Source organism: Eptatretus burgeri, chromosome 2 (assembly GCF_056783735.1).
Source record: "Eptatretus burgeri isolate ZD-2024b chromosome 2, Ebu_testis_v1, whole genome shotgun sequence".
NCBI lineage: Eukaryota > Metazoa > Chordata > Myxini > Myxiniformes > Myxinidae > Eptatretus > Eptatretus burgeri.
This window is the reverse complement of record NC_140962.1, coordinates 110,709,602-110,731,601: the sequence shown is the minus strand read 5'-3', so window position 1 is coordinate 110,731,601 and position 22,000 is coordinate 110,709,602. Positions and strand designations below refer to the sequence as shown.

Genomic DNA, 22,000 nt, shown 5'->3' with positions numbered 1-22,000 from the left:
CGCGAGACCAGGGGGTCCTACCCACGTCCTCGTGACGCGTTGGCGGATGAGCCGCAGATGTGGCCGCGTGGTTGTGCCCCGACTCCGTGCTCCTTGGCGGGTTTCGTTGGCACGACGTTTGGAGTGGGGTGGGAACGGGGCCCCCTTTTTGCACTATCTCAGTGCGGGGGAAAGGGGGAATTGTTGATGCCCTGGGGGAGGGAGATGGCTGGCTGGCTTGGGTCCCGCGACGAGCGATCCCACACCGCGGCCTCGTCGCCGACCGCCGTCCTTCTCGCCTCGGACCCGAGCTCCTTTGCCTCTTCCCGCAACTCTTCTCAGCCGACTCCAGAACCCAACTCGAAGACACACCGATCACTTCGCCACACGACTCGACCCTCTGCCACAGCAATGACTCGACTCACTCTGCACCCGACTCGACTCTCTGCCACACCGATGACTCGACTCACTCTGCCTTGCGCTCGCCTTCTTATAGGCCGGCAGGAGCAGTTAATATGCAAATAGCCGGATCAGGATGATCTCGGGGGCGGAGCCACGCTCGCCCATTGGTCGGAGGAAAGGGGGTGTGAATCTCCCCTGATCCTAGAATTTGCATATATAGATTTCACACCGCCGCCCGCCCCGCGCTTGCTAATTGGACGGAACAGAAGTGGGCGTGTAGCGTTTGTGATCCGAATTTTCCTCGGAAAGGCCGCTATTTGCTCTCGCGGCTCTGTGCGTATCGCTAAGCAGGTCCAAGACAGCCCGACGCTCAGTGTTCACAGGTGGTGTGGGAATGGCCGTAGAAGGAGAGAGGTGAAGGTGCTGGAGGGTTTTCGGTGGTGGTTTGATGGTTTTTTTTTTTTTGGTTTTTTTTGTATACCTTGGTCGAGGCTCGTATGAGAGCTAACACACAACTCACAGCAAGGAGGCATGAGACAAGAGGGGTGGGAGTGGAAGGGACAAAACAGTGGGGAACAGACACATTAGGTGAACTGTGGAAGGGAGAGGGATGGGGATGGGACGGGGAACATGGCGAAGAGAAGATGGACATTTCAGGGACTTTCAGGAAGGAAAGCAGGAGAAATGAAGGAAGTGGGCTTGGGTGGATTATCGGGGGTAGAAAAGATCGAGGATTTGGATGGGGGAAGATAAGAGGTGGTGGTGAACAGCTGTTTTGAAAGCCTGGAGAGAAGAATGGGAAAGAATAGAGTGAGGAAGTTTATTCCAAAGGCGGGAAAAAAGAGGAATGAAAGAGTGAAGATGAGCAGTGATTCGTGATTTTGGTAGTTTTACCAGAAGGGGGTTGTTGGCGGACCTTGAGCGCCCTGTGGAAATGTGGTGGGGACAAATCGCAGAGAGAGCAGGGGGGGCAAGGCTGGAGAGGAGTCGGTAGAAGACAGAAAGACCACCGACCAACCTGCGGTGATTGAGTGAGAGGCCCAAAGACTCAGCTTCATTGCGGGAGATGCCGATGATCTTAAATGCCCTGGTTTCGACAGCGTGAAGCCGAGAAAGGTGGGAGGCAGGAGCACCAGCCCAGAGGGGAGAGCAGTACTCCATCAAGCTATGGACAAAAGCTTTGTAAGTGGTCAGGAGCTCAAGAGGGCCGAGGAAGGACTTTGCACGACGGAGGATTCCCAGTCGGCGACTGGCTTTTGAGGCGAGGTTGGAAATGTGACTTTCCCAGGAAAGGTCATGGCAGATAGTGAGACCTAGAAGCTTGAAAGAAAAGACTTCTTCCAGAGGATTGTTGAGAAAGTGGATGGGGGGGTTTTGTAAACGGTCCTTTCGAAGAGACATAGTGAGAGTGTGAGATTTGTCTGGATTGAAAGACATGTTCCACGTGTTGGACCAGTTTGTGATTTTATCCAGATCTGCAGTGAGCGAAGAAGCTGCTGCTTGCCGGTCTGAGGGATGACAGATGGTACGGCAGAGGGTGGAGTCGCCGGCAAAGAGAAATAGAGGATTTTCCAGAGAGTCCGAGAGATCATTGATGAAAACCAGAAAAAGAGCAGGGCCCAGAACGCTACCTTGAGGAACTCCAGCCTGCACAGGAAGAGGGGATGAAAGAACTCCATTTAGGGCCACACGTTGACTGCGACAGGAGAGGAAGTCTGCGAGCCATGAGTGGAGATGGCCTTGAATACCATGGGAAGAGAGTTTGGTGAGTAGGGCAGGGTGCCAGACTGTGTCAAAAGCACGTGATATTATATGTCCAGGGATACGGCTCGGATTTCCTGTCTGGCATTGAGGACCTCCATCCATTGATGGGAGAGCAGAAGCAGCATATCCAGGGTAGAGTGACCTGGTCTGAAACCAAATTGATGATTGGAAATCAAGCCATTGGAGAAGAGGATTTCATATCTGAAGCGATGATGGATTCCATCACCTTGCTGATGATTGAGAGAAGGCTGATTGGTCTGTAAAATGGTTATGGTTATGGTGCCGTATGGGAATGGCGGTGATGCGATGATGTGGGAGCGAGTTGTGAAGGTAAAGGTTGTGGCTGTTGGCGTTGTTGTTGTTGTTGTTGTCTGAGGGTTGGAGCGTGGTTGTCGTTGGTGACGATGGCTGGCGTGGTGGTTAAGGTGGTTGTTGTGTGATGGCGGTTGAGACGTAGTTGGTTCAAAATAAAGATAGAACAGAAAAAATGGCTATCTCAAAGCGTCGCAGCCCAGATGAATCACATAAAATCCCTCTATACAATGGGTTTGGGGCTAACTACATATGTACTTAGAGATATCTCACCTACGTGCCCTGAATAGTGGTTTGCGAATTTCCACAGCCGTAACAATATATATATATATATATATATATATATATATATATATATATATATATATATATATATATATATATATATATATATATATAAAACCTTAAATAGTTTGTCGAAATAAAAACGTAAAAAAAATCTCCAAAATGGCTAAGCAGATCGAGGCAACACTTCACAGCTATGATCACCTATGCATGAGAAACACAAAGTTCTCCAACTATGATGTCAATGGTCACATAGTTTGGCAGCTCGGATTTATTTTTATTTTGAAGAATAAACCTTTAAAAACTCCTTTTCCAGAATGGCTTGACAGATCGAGGGAAACTTCACCCACGTTCCCCAAGCCTTTGGAGATACCAGGGTGTCCATGAATAATTAATAGGTCATGTGGTCTGGCAGCCATATTGGATTGAATGAAAATCTTAAAAAAAAAAAAAAATTCTCTTGAACTGCTTCTCCAATTGATGTGAAATTTCATTATTATGATCTGGTAGCCATGGGGAATATATGTTTTAAATTTCAACCTGATTGGATCCATGGTCTGACAGCCATAATTATTTAATTTTTTTGAATCTGGGTTCAGGGATTTGAATCAAACTTCGTCCAAATATTAGAGAGTATGCTCGTGCTCTCTATGTAGTGATTGTGCAGAAAAGAAATGGCCTCCCCATCTACTACATACAAAACTAAAGTTGGAGTATCTTCTCGCAAAAGTCGCTTCGCCTGTATATGAGAACCGACTTGGTTTGTTCAGCTGATTAATTGTCGAGACAGTGATCACTTTTCAGTTCTCCTGATCATGGAAAAAGCAAACCAGAGAGTTGGTGTCAAAGCCACCCAATGCTGGCCTGTTTATACATTTATCGTTTTTAAAAGACTAGTCTAATCATATTTTTTATAATTTATAAAGCATTGCAGTGAAGTCTGATCCAAATAATTTTAAAGCAATATATGTATTTGTATATTGTAATCAGTAAAAAGGTGTGGTAGATAAAAACATTAGAAAGGAAAAAACTTTAACGTTGATGTGCTACAAAAAAGTTAAGTTCAAAACAGATCAAAAATTTAAAACATTTGAAATTATTTTTTAATTTCAACTTCACTACATCAATAATATAACCCAAAGGAGGCACGATAACCTCCATGCCAAATATCAGCATCCTAGTACACATATTAAATGAATGGCAAGCTTCTAAATAACTTGCACCAAAAACTTTAACATTTTCACGCTGACGCTCACGCCGGGGGTATCGCTATAGCTCTCTGTTCTTCGAACAGGCGAGCTAGAAAACGAGATCACTCAAACCCGGGAATTCATCTTCTCGTTCATAATAATAATAATAATAATAATAATAATAATAATAATAAAAAATTCAGTCAGCATACTTCCGAGCTGCTTCTATCGATGGCAATGATTCTGGTACCATTTGACAGAGTTTTACCTCGTACATCATCCTTTGGTATTGTAATTTTAATAACCTGAAAGGATTCCATGAAACGTACGCAAAACTATATTCCTTTGTAAAATAATAGGCAGGATCTGAGTGCTGGATGGGACTGTCAATCAGCCTTATGGGGGTGGGGTTGCTATGCATTTGCCTCATTGTCATACATATAGACATCAAATGATATCAGCAGAATTATGCCTCGGGAAATCCCTTGTTTTTCAGTGTTATATTTAGGAAAATAAAATAATAGCAAGGTACAAGTGCTTCACACAGGATACACGTGATCAGGAACCCTCCTCCAGTCACAGTATCGAGGTAAAAGTGAACCACGTGATCAAGAACCTTCTCGAGTCACGGTTTTCTCGGTGGCAGATTCGCTACGTATGTGGGCATCTGACATTGTTCAGAACAGCCTGAACAGGGGATATCCACTCTAACTCTGAATTCAATAAATATTTGAACTGACTTTTTGTGTTCCTTTCATCTTTGTTTTGACATACTGTATTGAGTGGAGTGGTCATTGTTCAATTAATCAGATGTAACTGTTTATTTCGCTCATTTACACATATCAGTGGCTCACAACAACAACAACAACAACAACAACTCGGATTTGTGTGTTCTGCAATTGTCGCACACATGTCTGATATTGAACCATTCATACTTTCCACTGGTGTGTCTGGTGTTGAAGCCGACATAAGAACTTCTCGTATGGATAGGGCAGGTATTTCGGGTACAGAAAACAAAATTCTTACTTTCGCACATTTGCTGAACACCCCAGTGTATGTGTACAACAGAAAGAGTATGGATTGGGTAAGGCATTATGGATTGGGTAAGGTCATTTTGTGCTTTGATGCTGTATGAAGGCATTACTACCTTGCGCTCGCAAAGTGAAATACAGGGTGAAGCGATTGGTAATGTACATACGTATGTTGTACTCGTACATCGTACAAGTCTGCAATTTGTTAAGCACGTATATCAAAAAAAACATTCAGCAAAGGAAATTGAAACTTTACCATATGTTAGATGACCATGTGATACAGCAGTCACTCTGGAGCTCAACATCGGCCAAAGATCAACATAGGCCAAATTTCTGAAATTGGCAATTTTCATCCGATTGACTTTAGGATTTTCTTTGAAATGGCCATGTCACACGGTCTCGCAGCTATATTGAATCAAAGGGAAAAAAAATCTTTGAAAATCTTCATAGGAGAAACTGCTTTACTGATCATTGCAAAATTTAACTAATTTTTCAACCACCCACGGAAATATGGTTTGATAACAATGACATCATTGGTTTTGTGGTCTCGCAGCCATATTGGATCAGAGAGAAAAAAAAAGAAAACCTTAAAAAAAACAATAAACTAAACAGTTCGCTCCCACCATGTCCTTCTGAAGACTGCACGGGTTATCAATGTTTTCTATGAACACCATCTAGTTCTTTGTATCTTGCAGCTCTGTCTTATTGTGTGTTTCTCAGTCAGGGGTATGTAAGTCATGCAGGAAGATGTACATTATTTGACATTGGTGACTTAGAGCTCTTGGCACTTTTGCTCTAAGATTGGGTATCCTCTGAGTACCATACAATTCTGTTATTCCACATTGTAAAAAAAAATTACACCAAGTGAACAAAAAGATTTATGCTACATAAGAAAAAAGCAATGTAGGGATGATGAACTAGAGTGTAAAAAAGGTTTTAAACGAGATGGGGATGATGTTGGTTTGGAGAGTAGCTAACAGTATTGCCATCACATAACTATCCCGACATCACTGCCTCCTTTACACGTCATCGATGATTGCTTCAAGCTTAACTAAAAACACTTCACTGGCTACAACAGTACTTGATTACTCTTGTAGTGTAACCATATACTGAGACTACAAATTAGCAGCTGGACTGCAATGTTAATACCAGGTACATAAACATCAACTTCTTACAAACTGCATGCACATCTATAATTATCTGCATTTGTGATTGGTTAGTCTGAATAATAAAAAAAAAATGTAGGAAAGACAACTGAAGTTGCAAGAACTCCCTGAAATTGTGTAGGAGCTTCTAATACTTTTAGCTCGGCAATAGTCTTGAGGCAGTGATGTAGGGATTATGTGATTGCAATAATGTTAGCTACTCTCAAAACCAACATCACCCCGATCTTGTTTAAATCCTTTTTTAGACTGTCGTTTGTCATCCCCACATTGCTTTTTTAAAATTTAGCATAAATTTCTTTTCTTTTAATTCACTTTTATATAATGATATATTGTAGGCGGAGGAATATCTGGTAACGTCAAAGAATACAATTCTAATTTTTTTTTTTTAATGGCAATAGTCAGCTTTGGTCGAAGGTTTGCTTGGGTTGTAATTTAATGATGACCATCATAATTGTCACTTGTACCTAAGTTAAATTAATTGTTCAATTTGGCCCATCCAAATAAATTTTGAATTCATGATATAATGGATTTGATGTGCCTTAGTGGCATTTGAACAACAATGGACTGTAATGGTTATTTTAATTTCCTATCTCCATTGTGAGTGATTGTGAACATATTAGTTTCGCACTTCTATGATGTATATAACTGTTTACTTGAGTTCCTTGATGCTCTTGATTTTTCTCTAAAAATGTTACAGCTGGCCAAGCAAAAATGTGGTGTCTTCTTGTGATGAGATTTATTGGTTGCCTGCAGATGGTGCAGAAATAAACTCCAGCATCGTCTTGCAGTTGGAACTGTGTCCAGAACAGCCTGAAGGCCTTGGTAATTTTTATTTATGCTTGACTTGCTTCAAATTTCTGCTGGTAGAATTGATACTTGCACAATTTTGAATGCTTGCTTTCTTTCCAGATACTTTTGAATGCTTGCTTTAGTCCAGTTAATTTGTGCAAAAGATCGAGGAATTGTGCTTTTCAAACAATTATTTTATGAAAGCATGAAACTTGTCAGTTTATAGACTATGTCCTGAAGAACTTCAGATGTGGAACCATTCGCAACAATGCCCATCAGCCATTTTGCTGCCACAATGGCAAAATCATGTTTTCTTTACTATCTTCACAACTAAACGTGATACAGTAATAATTAGAGTTCATAGAACACCTTACTCTGCGCGGTCTTGAGAAACAAGGATATAAGCACGGTCTGAAAGTGGAAAATATGATTGATCAAGGTGATGTAAAATGCCAGAATATTTTGTCTAACGACTGCTAAACGGAAGGGTTTTGAAAGTGCCAAAAAGTCGACTTGCGTTCTACGGTGTTTAATTAAATTGAAATAAAATAAATATTTTGAAGGTTGTAGAAAAAAACACATTCAGAAGGTTACCACCATTGATGCAGCATCTTTTACATCCACCATATTTAACATGTTACATTAGTTATTCATGCCTGTTGTTTGTGTCCTTTGTGATGTCCTTAAAATAGTTTCCTGTTTGGAATAATTTTTTATTTTCTTTGACTACCAGACAGTAAAAATATTTATCTCAATCCTCTCTGCGCATGTGTGATCAGTATGAATTCAGAGCCAAAGTAGTACTAAACTACAGGTTTGTTTTCGAATTAGTGTTCAAAATATCATATGAAATTGAAAATAAGTGGTCCCGAGATCATAAACTGACATTTGTGGACAGACAGAGACAAAGTGAACCAATTGCTTAACCCAACTTTTCACTTCACGTGAGTGGGGTAAAAATGGTATCTATCCAAAAATGGCGTTTCATATTCCTGATGATCAAAACACGTCAGGCATGAACAGTAAATCATAGATCTAGAATGTGGACATACTACACAATCCATAATGTCAATTCCATCATGATGTCGATCTCGTATCAAGGGTGATGTACGTACCATACTATCGAGCTGTACTCCTGTTTAGGAGGATGAAATATACTTGTAATAGTACACTTGACTAATCACCGACACTGACATAAAGCTATACACTTCAGGGCTGCTTTTGTGCACTTTAATTTACCTCTGCAGCCCTTTTTGCAGCCACAGCAGAAGAGTTCGCATGAAGACTGGCTTGCCTGAAGAAGTGTTGTCCATAGTGGCTTCCACTCGCCAGAATTGGTTCAGCCCGTCTGCTGAAGATGGCATATTTGGAGCTACTTCCTGCAATTGGCCCCAGCATGGTCCACCTTTATAGATAGCTCTGTGCACGTAATGCACCACATCATACTTGATAGGAGGGATTTCCTCTATCACTCGTCCTCTCGATGCACAGCTCGTAATGTGCCTAATCGGTGACCTCTAAACTGCTTGGTCGGTCAAATGCAGTAAAATCTCATGAAGTGCTCGAGGACTGCACTGTCCTCTGCTCATCTCATATGTGCCTCTGAAATGCAAGAAAGGCTCTGTATCCCATGTGTATCATTATATGCTTTCCGTGTATCCCATGCTTTCATTTTACCCCTGGAGGCAAATGAAGACCGTGTCGCAGCATGTATAGACATGAAACGTGGGAAGGCCCTTTGACTTCTCTGGCCCCAGATATCTCATGGGCAGGGATGTACCTCAAGTTCTGCCCTGTCCTGACCATCACCCACAACTCCTTGATATTAATTATGGGGTAACAACCGCAGCAAGAACAACTAAATCAGTGTCTACCGTACATAGAGTTACTTTCTCGAAACCTTGGCTTGCAACACAAGCTGTGTGCAGGAGCACATTCGGGTATCTGCTTCTTCATGACTGCTACGAGAATGCTGGCTCATATCCTGTTGATGGCTACACAAAGCATTGGGTCATGTTTCGCAACTACAAGCTTGTCTTTTGCAATTTGCACAGCATACCTTTCCAGAAAGGCAAAGAGCTCTGACTTGTCAACTCAAAGAAACTGCTGCCAGTTTGTTGGTCGGCAATTTGACCCTTCAAGTCATATTCTAGCTCCTTTTCCACACTTCTATCTTGCCTGTGATTTCAGGCTGTCTTCAAATAACAATCTCACACTGTCCACTCGACTAGCCCTTTTGATTTGACCATGAAATATTTGACCATGCAAACATAGCAGTGGAAATCATTTTTTGTTATTGCATTGTCTTCTTGTGAAGATATCGAAGAAGATGTGTTTTTCGCCAATGATGGCACCAGAAATTGTCATCATGGTTGAGATGGCTCCATATTTATAAATCTACAGGTGTAGCAAGTTTCTTACTTTTTTGAAAAAGTCAATTCTCACAAATCGACAGGATTACATGCAAGTGTTGACTACTCTCCATAATTTTATTTTATTTTATTTTTTTGCTCTTATAACTGAAAATACAAGTTTAGGGATTCCACAAATTTTAGCATCAAAATTGCATCAACTTGTCCTTCCTGCCCAATACTGCAGTATGGACAAGTATATGTAATTTGAATGTGAAAATATACTGAACACCTATACGTTGCACTAATATTACTTGATGTTCATTTATTCGTGCACGTGTATGTGCTCCTGGCAGCTGCTTTTCATCATCTGAGGCCGCGTTTAAGCTGCTGATGCAGCCGACTCTCACCTTTTTCTCGCCTTTTTCTACAGGACAGGTGCTGGGTTTATGATAAAAGTGCCTACATTTTTTTTTTTAGCTCATCTGGAACGTGGTTCCAGGGAGCTTATGGGATGGCTTGTGATCCATCTATCCGCAAATACTTGCAACTTCTCTGAAAGTATGCACACAATTTTGATGAAACTTGACCACAACCTTCATCACCCGATTATGCACCAAAGTTTGTTCACACTATTAAGAAATTTTTTTAATTGGGCTCTAAGGAGGTCTATGGATAGAGAGGGGGTCCCCCCCCCAATAAGTTTTTGCTTTCTTTTCAGAAACTACACACACTATTTTGATGAAACTTGACCACAACCTTCATCACTCGTGATGTACCAAAATTTGTTCACGGCATTAAAAAATAATCCTGAGGTATTTACTTTCTTTTCCATTGCATATTTGGTGGGTCATCCATGCCTACCAGTGGTTTCCTGTTTTTTTTTAATGCAGCCTCTACCAGGTGAGCACGCTGGGGTATTGCCCCTATTTTTATGAAGGGTACTGTGGGATCATTAATGTCCATTCAACTGTATGCAAGCAGATGCGAAAGCCAGCATAATGTTGCTTCTGAAGGATGGTGTACTCATCAAGACTGCCTATCTCCAGCATTTGAAGTGTGAGGTTGAGAGTTTGTAGCTGTTTGAGAGTTTGTAGGAGTGATTGTGCAGGAATGGGCAAATATTCAAACATGTTTGTATACCCTATAGATGACTCCTTTTCAGCGTCTTCTCCAAAAGCTTCCACCTTTTTTGTGGGAGGGGGGGTGAGGGGGGGGTCAAAATTGGATAAATTGCAGTTTGTGAGGTTGCCCACAAAATTCTGACACTTGCAATTCATGAAAAAAATTAACAGTTGTCATTTTATTGGCCACCCTATACAGAAGATGGTTTTGGAAGTTGTGATAATTTCACAAATTCCTCCATTAAAGTGGAACGCTTTCATTAGCTAATCAATATATGTATATAAAACTAAATGGTGGGGGTTGGGGGGGTCAGTTCAGGTATGGAGGCATGCACCAAAGCAGCACGTTACCACGTGCACTTTCCGCCAGTACTTGTGCCAGCATTTTGGATAGCTACCATCCTTCTCAGCTTTGAAGAGATCTGGCCAACCCCCAAGCAGATGCCTGGCCCATCCCTATCTCCTTGAGGTACTGATCAACTTGTTGCAACCACTTGGTATGTTGTCAGTCTATTGGACTCCTCCACTCACAAGGCTCCCTCTCTGACATAATCTGATGAGCAGGATCAGCATCAAGAAAATGAGCCATATGTCAGCCAATGCTCCTGGGCTCACAGGTAACAAATCTCTTCTGAATCTCCTCAGCAAACGCTCGTCAGACGCAAAGTCAAACCAGTGATAACAAGGGATTGTCCAAAGAAACCTGCTACCAAAGGAGTTATGTCTTTGTCTCAGATCCTTGATCAGAGTCCAAGACTGGAAGCACCAAGGGTTTAAACACTCTGACTTTCGTCGTCCTGCATGGGTACTGACAGCACCACACCCCATGATCCAGCGAATCGATGACTTCCCAGGCCCGATCCATATGTCCATCGACCTCTGGCTCACAACATACAGAGACATGAATGTCACTGCCAAGGTAAGTGAATCTCTCTGTGACCAACATCCTCACCACAAATGGGTACAGACAAGATAGCAACATCTAATACGTCATTTATAGCCTGGATCTTAGTCTTGACCAAGGAGAACAATAATCCCAGTTGCTCCAACTCCTCATTCAGCACCTTGAGGGCTCCCATAAGGATGTCCAGAATCTTTGCATAGATGACTGCATCATCTGTGAAATGAGGGTCAGAGATCTTGACATTCCCAAACGATGCACCGCAGCTTGATCTCACTGACATCCTCCAAGGAATCCAGACCATGCAACTGCTGAAAAGTGTGAAGGCCAGCACACCAATGATGAACGCTAGTAACAACTGGAAATAAGTCAAATGGAACCACCATACCTCACAGCACTCTCAATACCAGTGTACAGTTCAGATATGAGATTGATCAACTTTGGTGGCACCCCATAAAGACTGAGGATCCTCCAGAGGGTATCCTGATCCACTGCATTGAATGCTTTGCGGAGATCAACATTCTGGGCACTGGAGCTCAAGAATATGGTGGCAAGCCCCAAGGGTAGATCGGGGGGGGGGGGAGTTGCAAGGGGTGTGCACCCTCTCCCTCCCCCCCCCCCACGGACTTTGCACATGTTTCGGTTTCACTTTTACACAAACTGATATTTTCACCATAATTTTTAACTCCAAATTATGACAAAACAACAGCTCCCATTTCCATTCTGCCAGCATATACAGTACCTCAATCGATGCAGGGCCTATCACATTGTTGTCATCAGGTTGTGTTGCATGTGTGTACACTATCAGGTTGTCGTTAGTAATATGCAAGTACCACCATGCGCTCAGCACTGTTCGGTGGACGAGTCCACTAATGTGCTTGACGTGGGGGGGGGGGGTGGGGGGGGGTGTTGAGAATGGCATCCCGCATATCCTTGGACAGGAAATACACGCCATTGTCGACCTCTCGTTGATCGCATTCATGGACGCTTTCATCTGATCGTGCTAAGAGCCGACGAACCTGGTCAATGCTTACTCCATTGGGATCAATCGCATCGATTTTATGATCGCATCACTAACTTTGCTTTTAAACAAAACTCTAGTGAGTCATGGAAGGTCCGAAAAAAATAGAGGATGATTTCCGACTTCTTTTCGTCTGACAGTGTGACAGACCATACCAGAATCATGGCATCATATGTTTCCGATAGTCATGTATTTCCAATAGCTCCCGCTCCAGAGCAAGATTTTTCCTATGTGACGTCACAAACACACGGAAGCAAACAGGAAACCGACAGCCATGTCGCTCTACATTTTACACCACTATTTTATGAACCATGCTTCGAGTAAAGGTAAAATATGTTGACTTTTTCTATAAATAATGTAAAAGTAATCTTTTTTTTTACTCTTGCCTATTTTTCTAACTCATAAAACTTGAATTCCATCTGACATTTCATGTCACCAAGGACGCTCATTTGTGTATCGAGAGTGAGGATCCGTTTCCAAAATTAGCAAAACAAAGCAGACATGGCAAGTTGGAGGTGACAAAAAACGGCTTGGTCGGAATCAAAACCGGGTTATTTATTTATTTGTTCATTTACTGTGTGCAGAATCCTGGAGGTTGGTTTACGTGGCCTGCGGTGAGAGCTCATGACGTCACACAGCCAATTAACTGGAGGGATACATTGCATAATGGCTGTGTGTCGCTCAAGGGATGTGTGTTCCATTACCAATCAGCTGGTAGAGTGCTTGCCAAGTGGCTTAAGCTCTCAAGCAAGTACTCCAACGAAACACAAACAGCTTGGTAACTCCAGGGGTGTGTTCAATTATCAATAAGCTTGCTATCGTTTGCCAAGCCAGCCGTTCCTTAAGGCCCTGTCACACCTTGACGATTTAGCCAGCGTATGCCTGACGTATGAAAAATTTGGCTGAGACGCTGGCACACGTCGAATACGTTATGGGTAAGTTTGTATACGTTAAGAGCACGCTGGCATACGTCGTAGTACGTTGGCTTTTTTTTGTAGTACGCTGGCATACGTCGTAGTACGCCGAGGTGTTAGACAAATTTTCCATGCTTGAAATTTTCCAACGTATGCCAGCGTATGACTCGCACATTCCGCATAACGCTGGCCATAACTTGTAGGCACGTTACGCGATCGTTGACTTTATTTTTATTTTATTTTTATTTTATTTTTTTTACGATTTACGATTTACGCGATTTTATTTTTATTTTATTTTTGTCCTTCGGTATGACTGTGATGTTGACACTTTCAATTTCTAATGCGTTTATAATATAATATAATTAATAGCCTGCCGCTCAACGATTTAAATCATAACCGCACTAGAAATCGAAGTGTCAACATCATCGTCATAACGAAGAAGAAGAAAAAAATAAACAAAAAAAAAACCAGGGAGTCTGGAACACTGACGCTAACCATTACCTCGACGTGTTTCGACTTATGAGTAACGTACAAGTAACGTGTGTCGACGTGTGTGAACGATCGTGTAACGTGCCTACAACTTATGGCCAGCGTATGCGGAACGTGTGTCATACGCCGAGTACGTCGAGAAATTTTCAACATGCTGAAAATTTCTCGATGTACTCTGCGGACGATGATGTATGCCAACGTGCTCTTAACATATACAAAACTTACCCATAATGTATTCGACGTGTTCCAGCTTGGTTCGGCAAATTTTTCATACGTTGGCGAAACGTCAAGGTGTGACAGCGGCTTCACACTTCGATGTCTAGTGCGGTTATGATTTGAATCGTCGAGCCGCAGCCTAAGAATAGCCTACGCCACGTGATCGTCGGCGATACGCTGCCACGCGCTATGCATGTTAGACTGTCGTTGGGCATAGGTTGTGAATGCCGACAACATGCTCAGCATTCGTTGGTATAAGTTGTGTATATGTGATTGAAACGTTCTGTGTACGTTACTAATACGTTATGCATACGTCAAACACGTTATAAGACGCCCAAAACTTAAAAAAAACATCAATAGTTCAGCGTACGCCAGCGTTTTTACATACATTTTGATACCTTGCCATACGCTGGCTAAAACATCAAGGTGTGACAGCCCCTTTATCAACATTAACAGTGTCCAATGGCATGCTTGCTTGAGTGCTTAAGGTACTTGGCGAGTGCTCTACAAGAAACTTAGTAACTGAACGTGTGCCAGGTCTATCAGTCTGTGTGTCAATCCTTGCAATTGGAATGGAAGTGAAACTTTGCGTTTTTAAAATTGATCGTACTTTCCATCCATTATGGGTTTTGACCACAAAATAATGGGTCTGTGGGTTTTCAGAAACAAAATGGGTCGAATCCATGAAATGCGGATCACTTGCCATCTACGACAAAGGGACACTACTCTATCAAAGTTTTAAATCTATGAAAGCCCAAAAGTGACACATACATAAACCTGAATTTTATGTAACTGTTGTTTTTATTTGTATTTTCAGCTAACGGCTTACCCCATTTTTGAAACAGGCATGAAGATGCTCAGGGGCAGATCCAGAAAATTTTTATGGGGGGTTCACTTAAGGTTAAGATGTTCTTATTTCGTGAAATACATGTGATCTGACCTTATTCAAGTCCATGTAATCGGCGAGGAAAAACCGGTTAATCTATCAAGAGCTAGCGAGCAGTGTCCGACCATAAATTTACCTTCTCCACAGAAAAATCTGGGAATATCGACGACTTGACGAAAAGGCCTCAGGCCTGTCACCAACTGATTCTAAAGAAAAGCTGAAGATTTTGGAAAATTTGCGATGGATCTTTTCAACAACAATGTAAATACACAAAATGTTTCCAATACAAATCAATGGAAATATCGAACGGACAAGAACAAAATGCAGCGATATGACCCCGAGCAAGAAACCTAAACTCGCCGTTGCGGATCATCAGATCATTAATTGTAATGGACGATGTAGCTGGCGAAATGGTTCAGGATTGTACTGCACCTTACTGTAGGAAACAATCCCTAAAATGTTGCCTTTCTCTTTGGAGTCATAACTAAACACTGATTCACAGGGATTAATACATAACCAGCGGCGAAAAGTATCATGGCTCGGATTAATTACCGAGTGAAAGCAAAAGACGTGTGATTGCTGATCCTCCAATGATATCTCGCATGGCGATATGTGACATAATTGAAAGGGCAGAAGAGAGGAGGGGTTCATGTGCACCCGGTGAACCCCTCCCGCCCCCCCGGATCCGCCATTGATGCTCATTACTCGCCTTCTGTGCTTATAAGAGCATACCACACAGTAACGGAAGATGGTATTGCTGTTTATAGAGCATTGAGAGTCCTAGGCAGTATGCAGTGTGATTGACTAATCCAAGGCCATCTCCACTCATAGCTTCCTCTCCTGTTGCAGTCAACGTGTGGCCGTAAATGGAGTTTTCTCATCTCATCTTCCTGTCCAGGCTGCAGTTCCTCAAGGCAGCGTTCTGGGCCCTGTTCTTTTTCTAGTTTTCATCAATGATCTCTCCGACTCTCTGGAAAATCCTCTTTATCTCTTTGCTGATGATGCTACCCTCTGTCGTACCATCTGTTATCCCTCAGACAGGCAAGCCGCAGCTTCTTCGCTCTCTGCAGATCTGGATAAAATCACAAATGGGTCCAACATGTGGAACATGTCTTTCAATCCTGACAAATCTCACACTCTCACAATGTCTCTCCAAAAGGACCGTTTAGAAAACCCCCAATCTACTTTCTCAACAATCCTCTGGAAGAAGTCCTTTCATTCAAGCTTCTGGGTCTCACTATCTGCCATGACCTTTCCTGGGAAAGCCACATTTCCAACCTGGCCTCCAAAGCCAGTTGCCGACTGGGAATCCTCCGTCGTGCAAAGTCCTTCCTCTGCCCACCTGAGTTTCTGACCACATACAAAGCTTTCGTCCACAGCCTGAGAGAGTACTGCTCTCCCCTCTCGGCTGGTGCTCCTGCCTCTCACCTTTCTGGGCTTCACGCTGTGGAAACCAAGACATTTCGGATCATTGGCCTCTCCCGCGATGAGGCTGAGTCTTTGGGCCTCTCACTGCAGGCAGGTTGGTGGTTTTTCTGTCTTCTACTGTCTCCTCTCCGGTATCGCCCCCCCCCCCACCCATGTTCTGTCTGTGATTTTGTCCCCAGCATATTTCTGCAGTGTGCTCAATGTCCACCAACAACTCCCTTCTGGTAAAACTACCAAAATCATGAATCACTGCTCACCTTCACTCTTTCATTCCTCTTTTTTTCTCCCACTTTTGGAATAAACTTCCACACTCTGTTCAATCCCATTCTTCCCTCCAGACATTCAAAACAGTTGTTCACCACCACCTCTTATCTTCCCCCATCCAAAACCTCAATGTTTTCTTCCCCCATTAATCCATCCCAAACCCACCTCCTTCAAATTTCCTGCTTTCCTTCCCGAAAGTCCCTGTGATGTCCATCTTGTATACTCCGTGTTCCCCGCCACATCCCTCTCCCTTCCACAGATCTCCAAATGTCTCTATTCCCCACTGTTTTGTCCTTCCCACTCCCGCCCCCTTATCTCATGCCCCCCCCCCTTTGGTGTGTGTTGGCTCTCATCCGAGCCTCGACAAGGTATACAAAAAAAAAGAGACAAGAGTCTAAGCTGGCAGCACATGTTAACGATCTTGCTTCAGTATGTGAGTAGGGTACGGTTATTCAAGGATTGGGGTATTGACCATGGCTATAGATTACGCTGTTCACCTCGGAAAGCGCCAGAAAGACGACATGCCATGCAGTGGTTGTACAACTTCATGGACAGATGGCCTGAAGTGTGCGTGGTAAAACCATCAAGTTTATCTGAGCTGTGAGAGAACGTTGTGCATCAGAAGAATCAGTAGCATACTACTTCAAAGAACGGAACTATATTCTAACCAAATGCCATTGAAAGAACAAACCACAGCTTATTAATAATATAGATGAGAAGGGCATCAATAAAGAATACAATACAATACATCAATAAATGCCTAATTTTGTTGCAGGTAGAGGATATCAACCACAAGCTGTCATTGCTGAAAGAAGCAACACTGTTTCCATTAGTGGAGTGGTTAATGCACTACCAACATTGAAATACCAAGTCCAGCGATGAACCTGTGCACGTTGAAATCATGAACCAACCACCCTGAGTCCATGACTTCTTGCAAAGTCAAGGAACTTCGTTCTATTCTGATTCACAGTTCCAGACCCATGGGGACCAACACGTCTCATAACAATCCCTATCCATGCCCGTCAATGCAATTCATTCCCTCAAGATCAGAAGAGTATTACCTGGGGCACAGATCAATCACCAACTCGAGCGAGGCATATAATGTTTCCTCGGTGAGATCACTCACCTCAGTCGAAGCATATACAGAGACCACGGAAATGATGCCCAGAGTGATAAATCCTCAGTCTCATAAATACGCTCGTCAACTGGTGCTACCTCGATTACCATCGGAGTCGTCTTGTTGGGCACAGCCACAGCAACTCCTTGAGAATGTTAACCATCAGAGTAACCAGACCAGTCGTAGTTGTTCCCACTAGCCATGATCTCACCACTCTTCGGTCGCCAAACCTCAGAGTGCTACAATGCTGATGTTCAGATTCTGGAGCTCAGATGACAGCAAAGACAGGTGATCATCATCTCTTAGAGTGAGGAGACACCCCAGGCAACCACCTGAAGGGACTGCCTCAGATTAACACAAGGAGATCACTATCTGGTGGACGACACCTCAACATCACCCCGACACATACCAACCCAACACAATCCAAAAGGATTGTCCTGTGGTTTCCCCTATATCATCAAAGAATGGAGGTCCCGAAGGCTTTTCCCCAGTTCCTTCATCCAGTGAGCTGCCCTGCTAAGAGCAGCTGCACAGAAGGTACTCACGGGACGGGTTTTTCTTGTTATATTTTTATATCATTTATTTATTTTTGTATACATTAAGGAATGATGTGTTTTATGGTGGCCGGAGTACAAATCCTGGCTTGGTCCTGGCTTGAATGAAGTCTTGGTCGACCCATGTCATTACGTCTATTAATTACGTATTATTGGACCGTGGCTGCATTTATTCATAACGTACTGTTACGATTGTGGGGTTAGATGGAGGAACTTGATAGGGAATATAGCATTGTGTAGAGTTGTTGGTCTGTGGACGTGTAGGAGGCATCTCAATGTAACTAAGTAGTGAACCTGTGAGCTTAAGTGTTACGTGTCACCACATGGGGGGTGGTGCGGTATTAATTAGCCTTGGGAGTAAGAATAAGCTTTCCCAGTTTGTGGTTATCCTTTGTGATTTTTCCCTATGTTCTTATATTTCAAGATCGGTAATAAATGTGGGGAACACATCCCAAAAACAAGCAAATGTACCAAGTGGGCAGAAAGCTCTGCCTTCAAAGGTTGCAACAGGCGAAGTCACGCCCCCAAGGGACGATTGATGGGTGTGACATCAGAAGCGAGCTGAGCAGGCAGAAACCCCGCCTTCCCGGGTTTTGTGCGAGCAGGCCACGTCCCGGAGGCGGAGGATATAGGCCATTGGCTCTTAACCTGAGGAGCGTGAGTAATTTCCAGAGGGGGTGTGAGCCCGGAGAAAAATAGGAATTTCTCTCATTATTTTTGGAATTCTCTTAAGTGTTTGCATAATATTGTGATGAACATTAAAAAACAAAAGTATCGCCTTTAATAACTCGTTTTCTATTCGCAACTAGGCCTTCCATTTTCTGTATTAAAATTGATTTTAAAATTTTACATTTATTTAAATTTAATATTAAAATATTTATCTTATTTTATTATTAAAAAATAAAATTTTCACAGATTTGCAGTACCCATTTCAAACTAAATCGTTCGCAATGAGTGCAAAAAAGCGGAAGTATCTTGACGAATATATTCGATTTGGATTTGTGTCCCTCCAAAAGTGTGACACAGAGCTACCCCAGTGCATAATATGCAACAAGACTCTGAGCAATGATGGCATGCAGCCCACACGCTTGGAATGCCACTTGAAGACAATGCATCCTACTCTAGCTGTCAAACTCAAGCATTCTTTGAAACAAAAAGGCAGTCCTTGAAGTAAGCTAAGATGGACAGCAGTGGAGCATTTCGGCAACAGACTTCAAAGGTTGTTGAGGCTTCCTATGAGATCGCCATGTTGATTGCAAAGAGCAAAGAGAGACTCTCATGAAACCAAGTGTACTGCGTGCAGCAGAGCTTGTTCTGGGGAAGGATAGTGCAAACAAGCGTTCCCAAATCTCTCTATCAACCGATACCATCAAGGGAAGGATCGAAAAAATGTCTCAAGACATCAAAGATCAAGTTCTCGACCAAGTAAGAGCTTCTGTATTTGCTATCCAGTTGGACGAAATGACTAATGTTGCTCAGTGTTCTCAGCTGCTGATGTATGCTCGTTTCGTGTCAGGCAATAGTGTAAAAGAGGAAATACTCTTCTGCCATCCCATGGAAAGTTATACAACAGCAACAGATATTTTTCAAGTAGTATCAAACTTCTTCCAGGAAAATCAACTTTTGTGGGACTCGCTGGTAGGGGTGTGTACTGATGGAGCTCCGGCCATGCTTGGTTTGCAATCTCGTTTCATAACAAGCGTGAAAGAAAAAAGTCCATCTGCTATAGGTACACACTGCATCCTTCATCGTGAAGCCTTAGCATCCAGAACTCTACCTGCTGAAATGAGGTATGTCATGAACCTGGCTCTCAAGGTAGTCAACTTAGTCAAAGCTGGAGCCTTAAACAGTCATCTCTTCAAACAGCTGTGTGTGGATATGGATTCTGAACATCAAGCCTTGCTTTTCCACAAAAACGTACGATGGCTTTCGAAGGGAAACATGCTTGGACGGCTTTATGAACGATGACAAGAAGTGGCAACATTTCTAGATTCGCAGCAGAAAGCAGATCTCCATGACAAGTTCCAGTCTGAAGGATTTTTGCTATCCCTAGCTTACCTGGTGGACATCTTTGAAGCACTGAATTCCATCAACCTCAAACTCCAAGGGAAAAATATCAACATAATCATGTACCATGACGTCATTCGAGCCTTCATGGCCAAACTCGATCTCTGGAAATGTCGAATTCAGGATGGAAATACAGCCAGTTTTTCTCACTTGAATTCTGCTCTCATTCACAGTTACCTTGATTCTGAGTTAAAGACACAAATAATTACTCATCTGACTGAATTGAAAGCAGAATTCATCAGATACTTTCCGGATAAAGATGAGAAGCGCGAAGCCTGGAAATTCATTAGGAACCCATTTCAATGTGAGGTGGCTGATATTTCAGACGAAGTGCAAGAGGAGTTTCTTGAGTTAAAGTTCAACTCCTCGGCTGAAAAAGACTTCAAAAAACTGGATCTAGAGACGTTCTTGGTCACGTACCTTAATGTTTACCCTTTGAACTCACATCAAGCTCTTCAGATTCTGACTGTTTGGATCAACATATCTTTGTGAAGCTGCATTTTCCACGCTCGTTGCTGTCAAGACCAAGTACAGAAACAAGCTGAACGTTGAAGAGACTTGTGTTGTGCTCTCTCTGGCATTCGACCACGCATTCAAGATCTGGTAGCTAAGAAGTAATGTCAAGTATCTCATTAAATGTCATCTCAGTAAATGTGCTGTGTATATGAGTGTTGCTTGTACAGAATTCTTTGTTCAATAAAAAGACTAAAAACACGCATTTTTTTCAGTTTTTCTTTTTTATTCAGGAGGGATTTTTAATCATTTGATTGAAGATGTGTGAGGGTGGGGGTGGGGCATGGAGGCCAGGACCAACTATTGGAGAGGGCATAGTGGTAAAAAGGTTAAGAACCACTGATATAGGTGTATAATAGGTATTTGCTCTCTCCTGCGAAACTACACACACGATTTTGATGAAACTTTACCACAGCCTTCATCTCCTGTGCTGTGCCAAAGTTTATCAACTGCATCAAAATCTGCACTCAAGGGGGTCTATGGGGTGTGGGGGGTTTACCCCACAAAATAGGTATTTTCTCTCTTCTCTGAAACTGAAACTAAACACACAATTTCAATTAAATTTGACCACAACCTTCATCACCCATGATCTTCCAAAGTTTATCAACCGCATCAAAATCTGTGCTCATTAAGGGGGTCGACAGGGTGGTTTTTAACCCCCCCCCCAAAAATAGGTATTTGCTCTCTTCTCTGAATTACACACACATTTTCAATGAAACTTGACCCCAACCCTCATCACCCGTGATGTACCCAAGTTTGTTCATGGCATAAAAACATTCAGGGTCAAAGGATGTCTGCAGGGGTTTACTCCTTTGAGTGGCTTACTCCTGATCCAGGTGAGCGTCAGGACAGGTGGTGTGTGTGTGTGTGTGTGTGTGTGCGTGTGTGTGTGCGTGTGCGTGTGCGTGTGCGTGTGCGTGTGCGTGTGCGTGTGCGTGTGCGTGTGCGTGTGCGTGTGCGTGTGCGTGTGCGTGTGCGTGTGCGTGTGCGTGTGTGTGTGTGTGTGTTTTTTGTATCACTTCGTTTTTCACAATGAGACTGTTGTTGGTGTTCATTTTGCTTTGCAGTGGGCCCATTACACATTGAGTTTTCAGAGGAAGTGACGATTGACCAAGTTTCTTCAGGCAACCCCATGATCAAGTTGGGGGGACGATATTGCCCATCGGACTGTGTGGCCCGGCAAAAGATTGCCATTGTGATTCCATTTCGCAACCGTGAGAAGCACCTTGTGTACTGG

At 42.9% G+C, this 22,000-nt stretch overlaps 2 protein-coding genes across 2 annotated transcripts in view; one reads left to right on the top strand and one right to left on the bottom strand.

Moving 5' to 3' along the window:
- LOC147032820 (uncharacterized) overlaps positions 1–22,000 on the bottom strand; it is a 173,443-nt gene that overhangs the window by 3,219 nt on the left and 148,224 nt on the right. The window lies entirely within an intron of this gene.
- LOC147032823 (beta-1,4-galactosyltransferase 1-like) overlaps positions 6,819–22,000 on the top strand; it is a gene marked incomplete at its 5' end in the record, with an annotated part of 17,564 nt that continues 2,382 nt past the window's right edge. The window contains 2 exons of the mRNA XM_085871337.1: positions 6,819–6,951; positions 21,831–22,000. The exon at positions 21,831–22,000 is cut by the window's right edge and continues 66 nt beyond it. Of these exons, the coding sequence (XP_085727463.1) occupies positions 6,819–6,951; positions 21,831–22,000 (303 nt within the window). The remainder of the gene's footprint in view (positions 6,952–21,830) is intronic.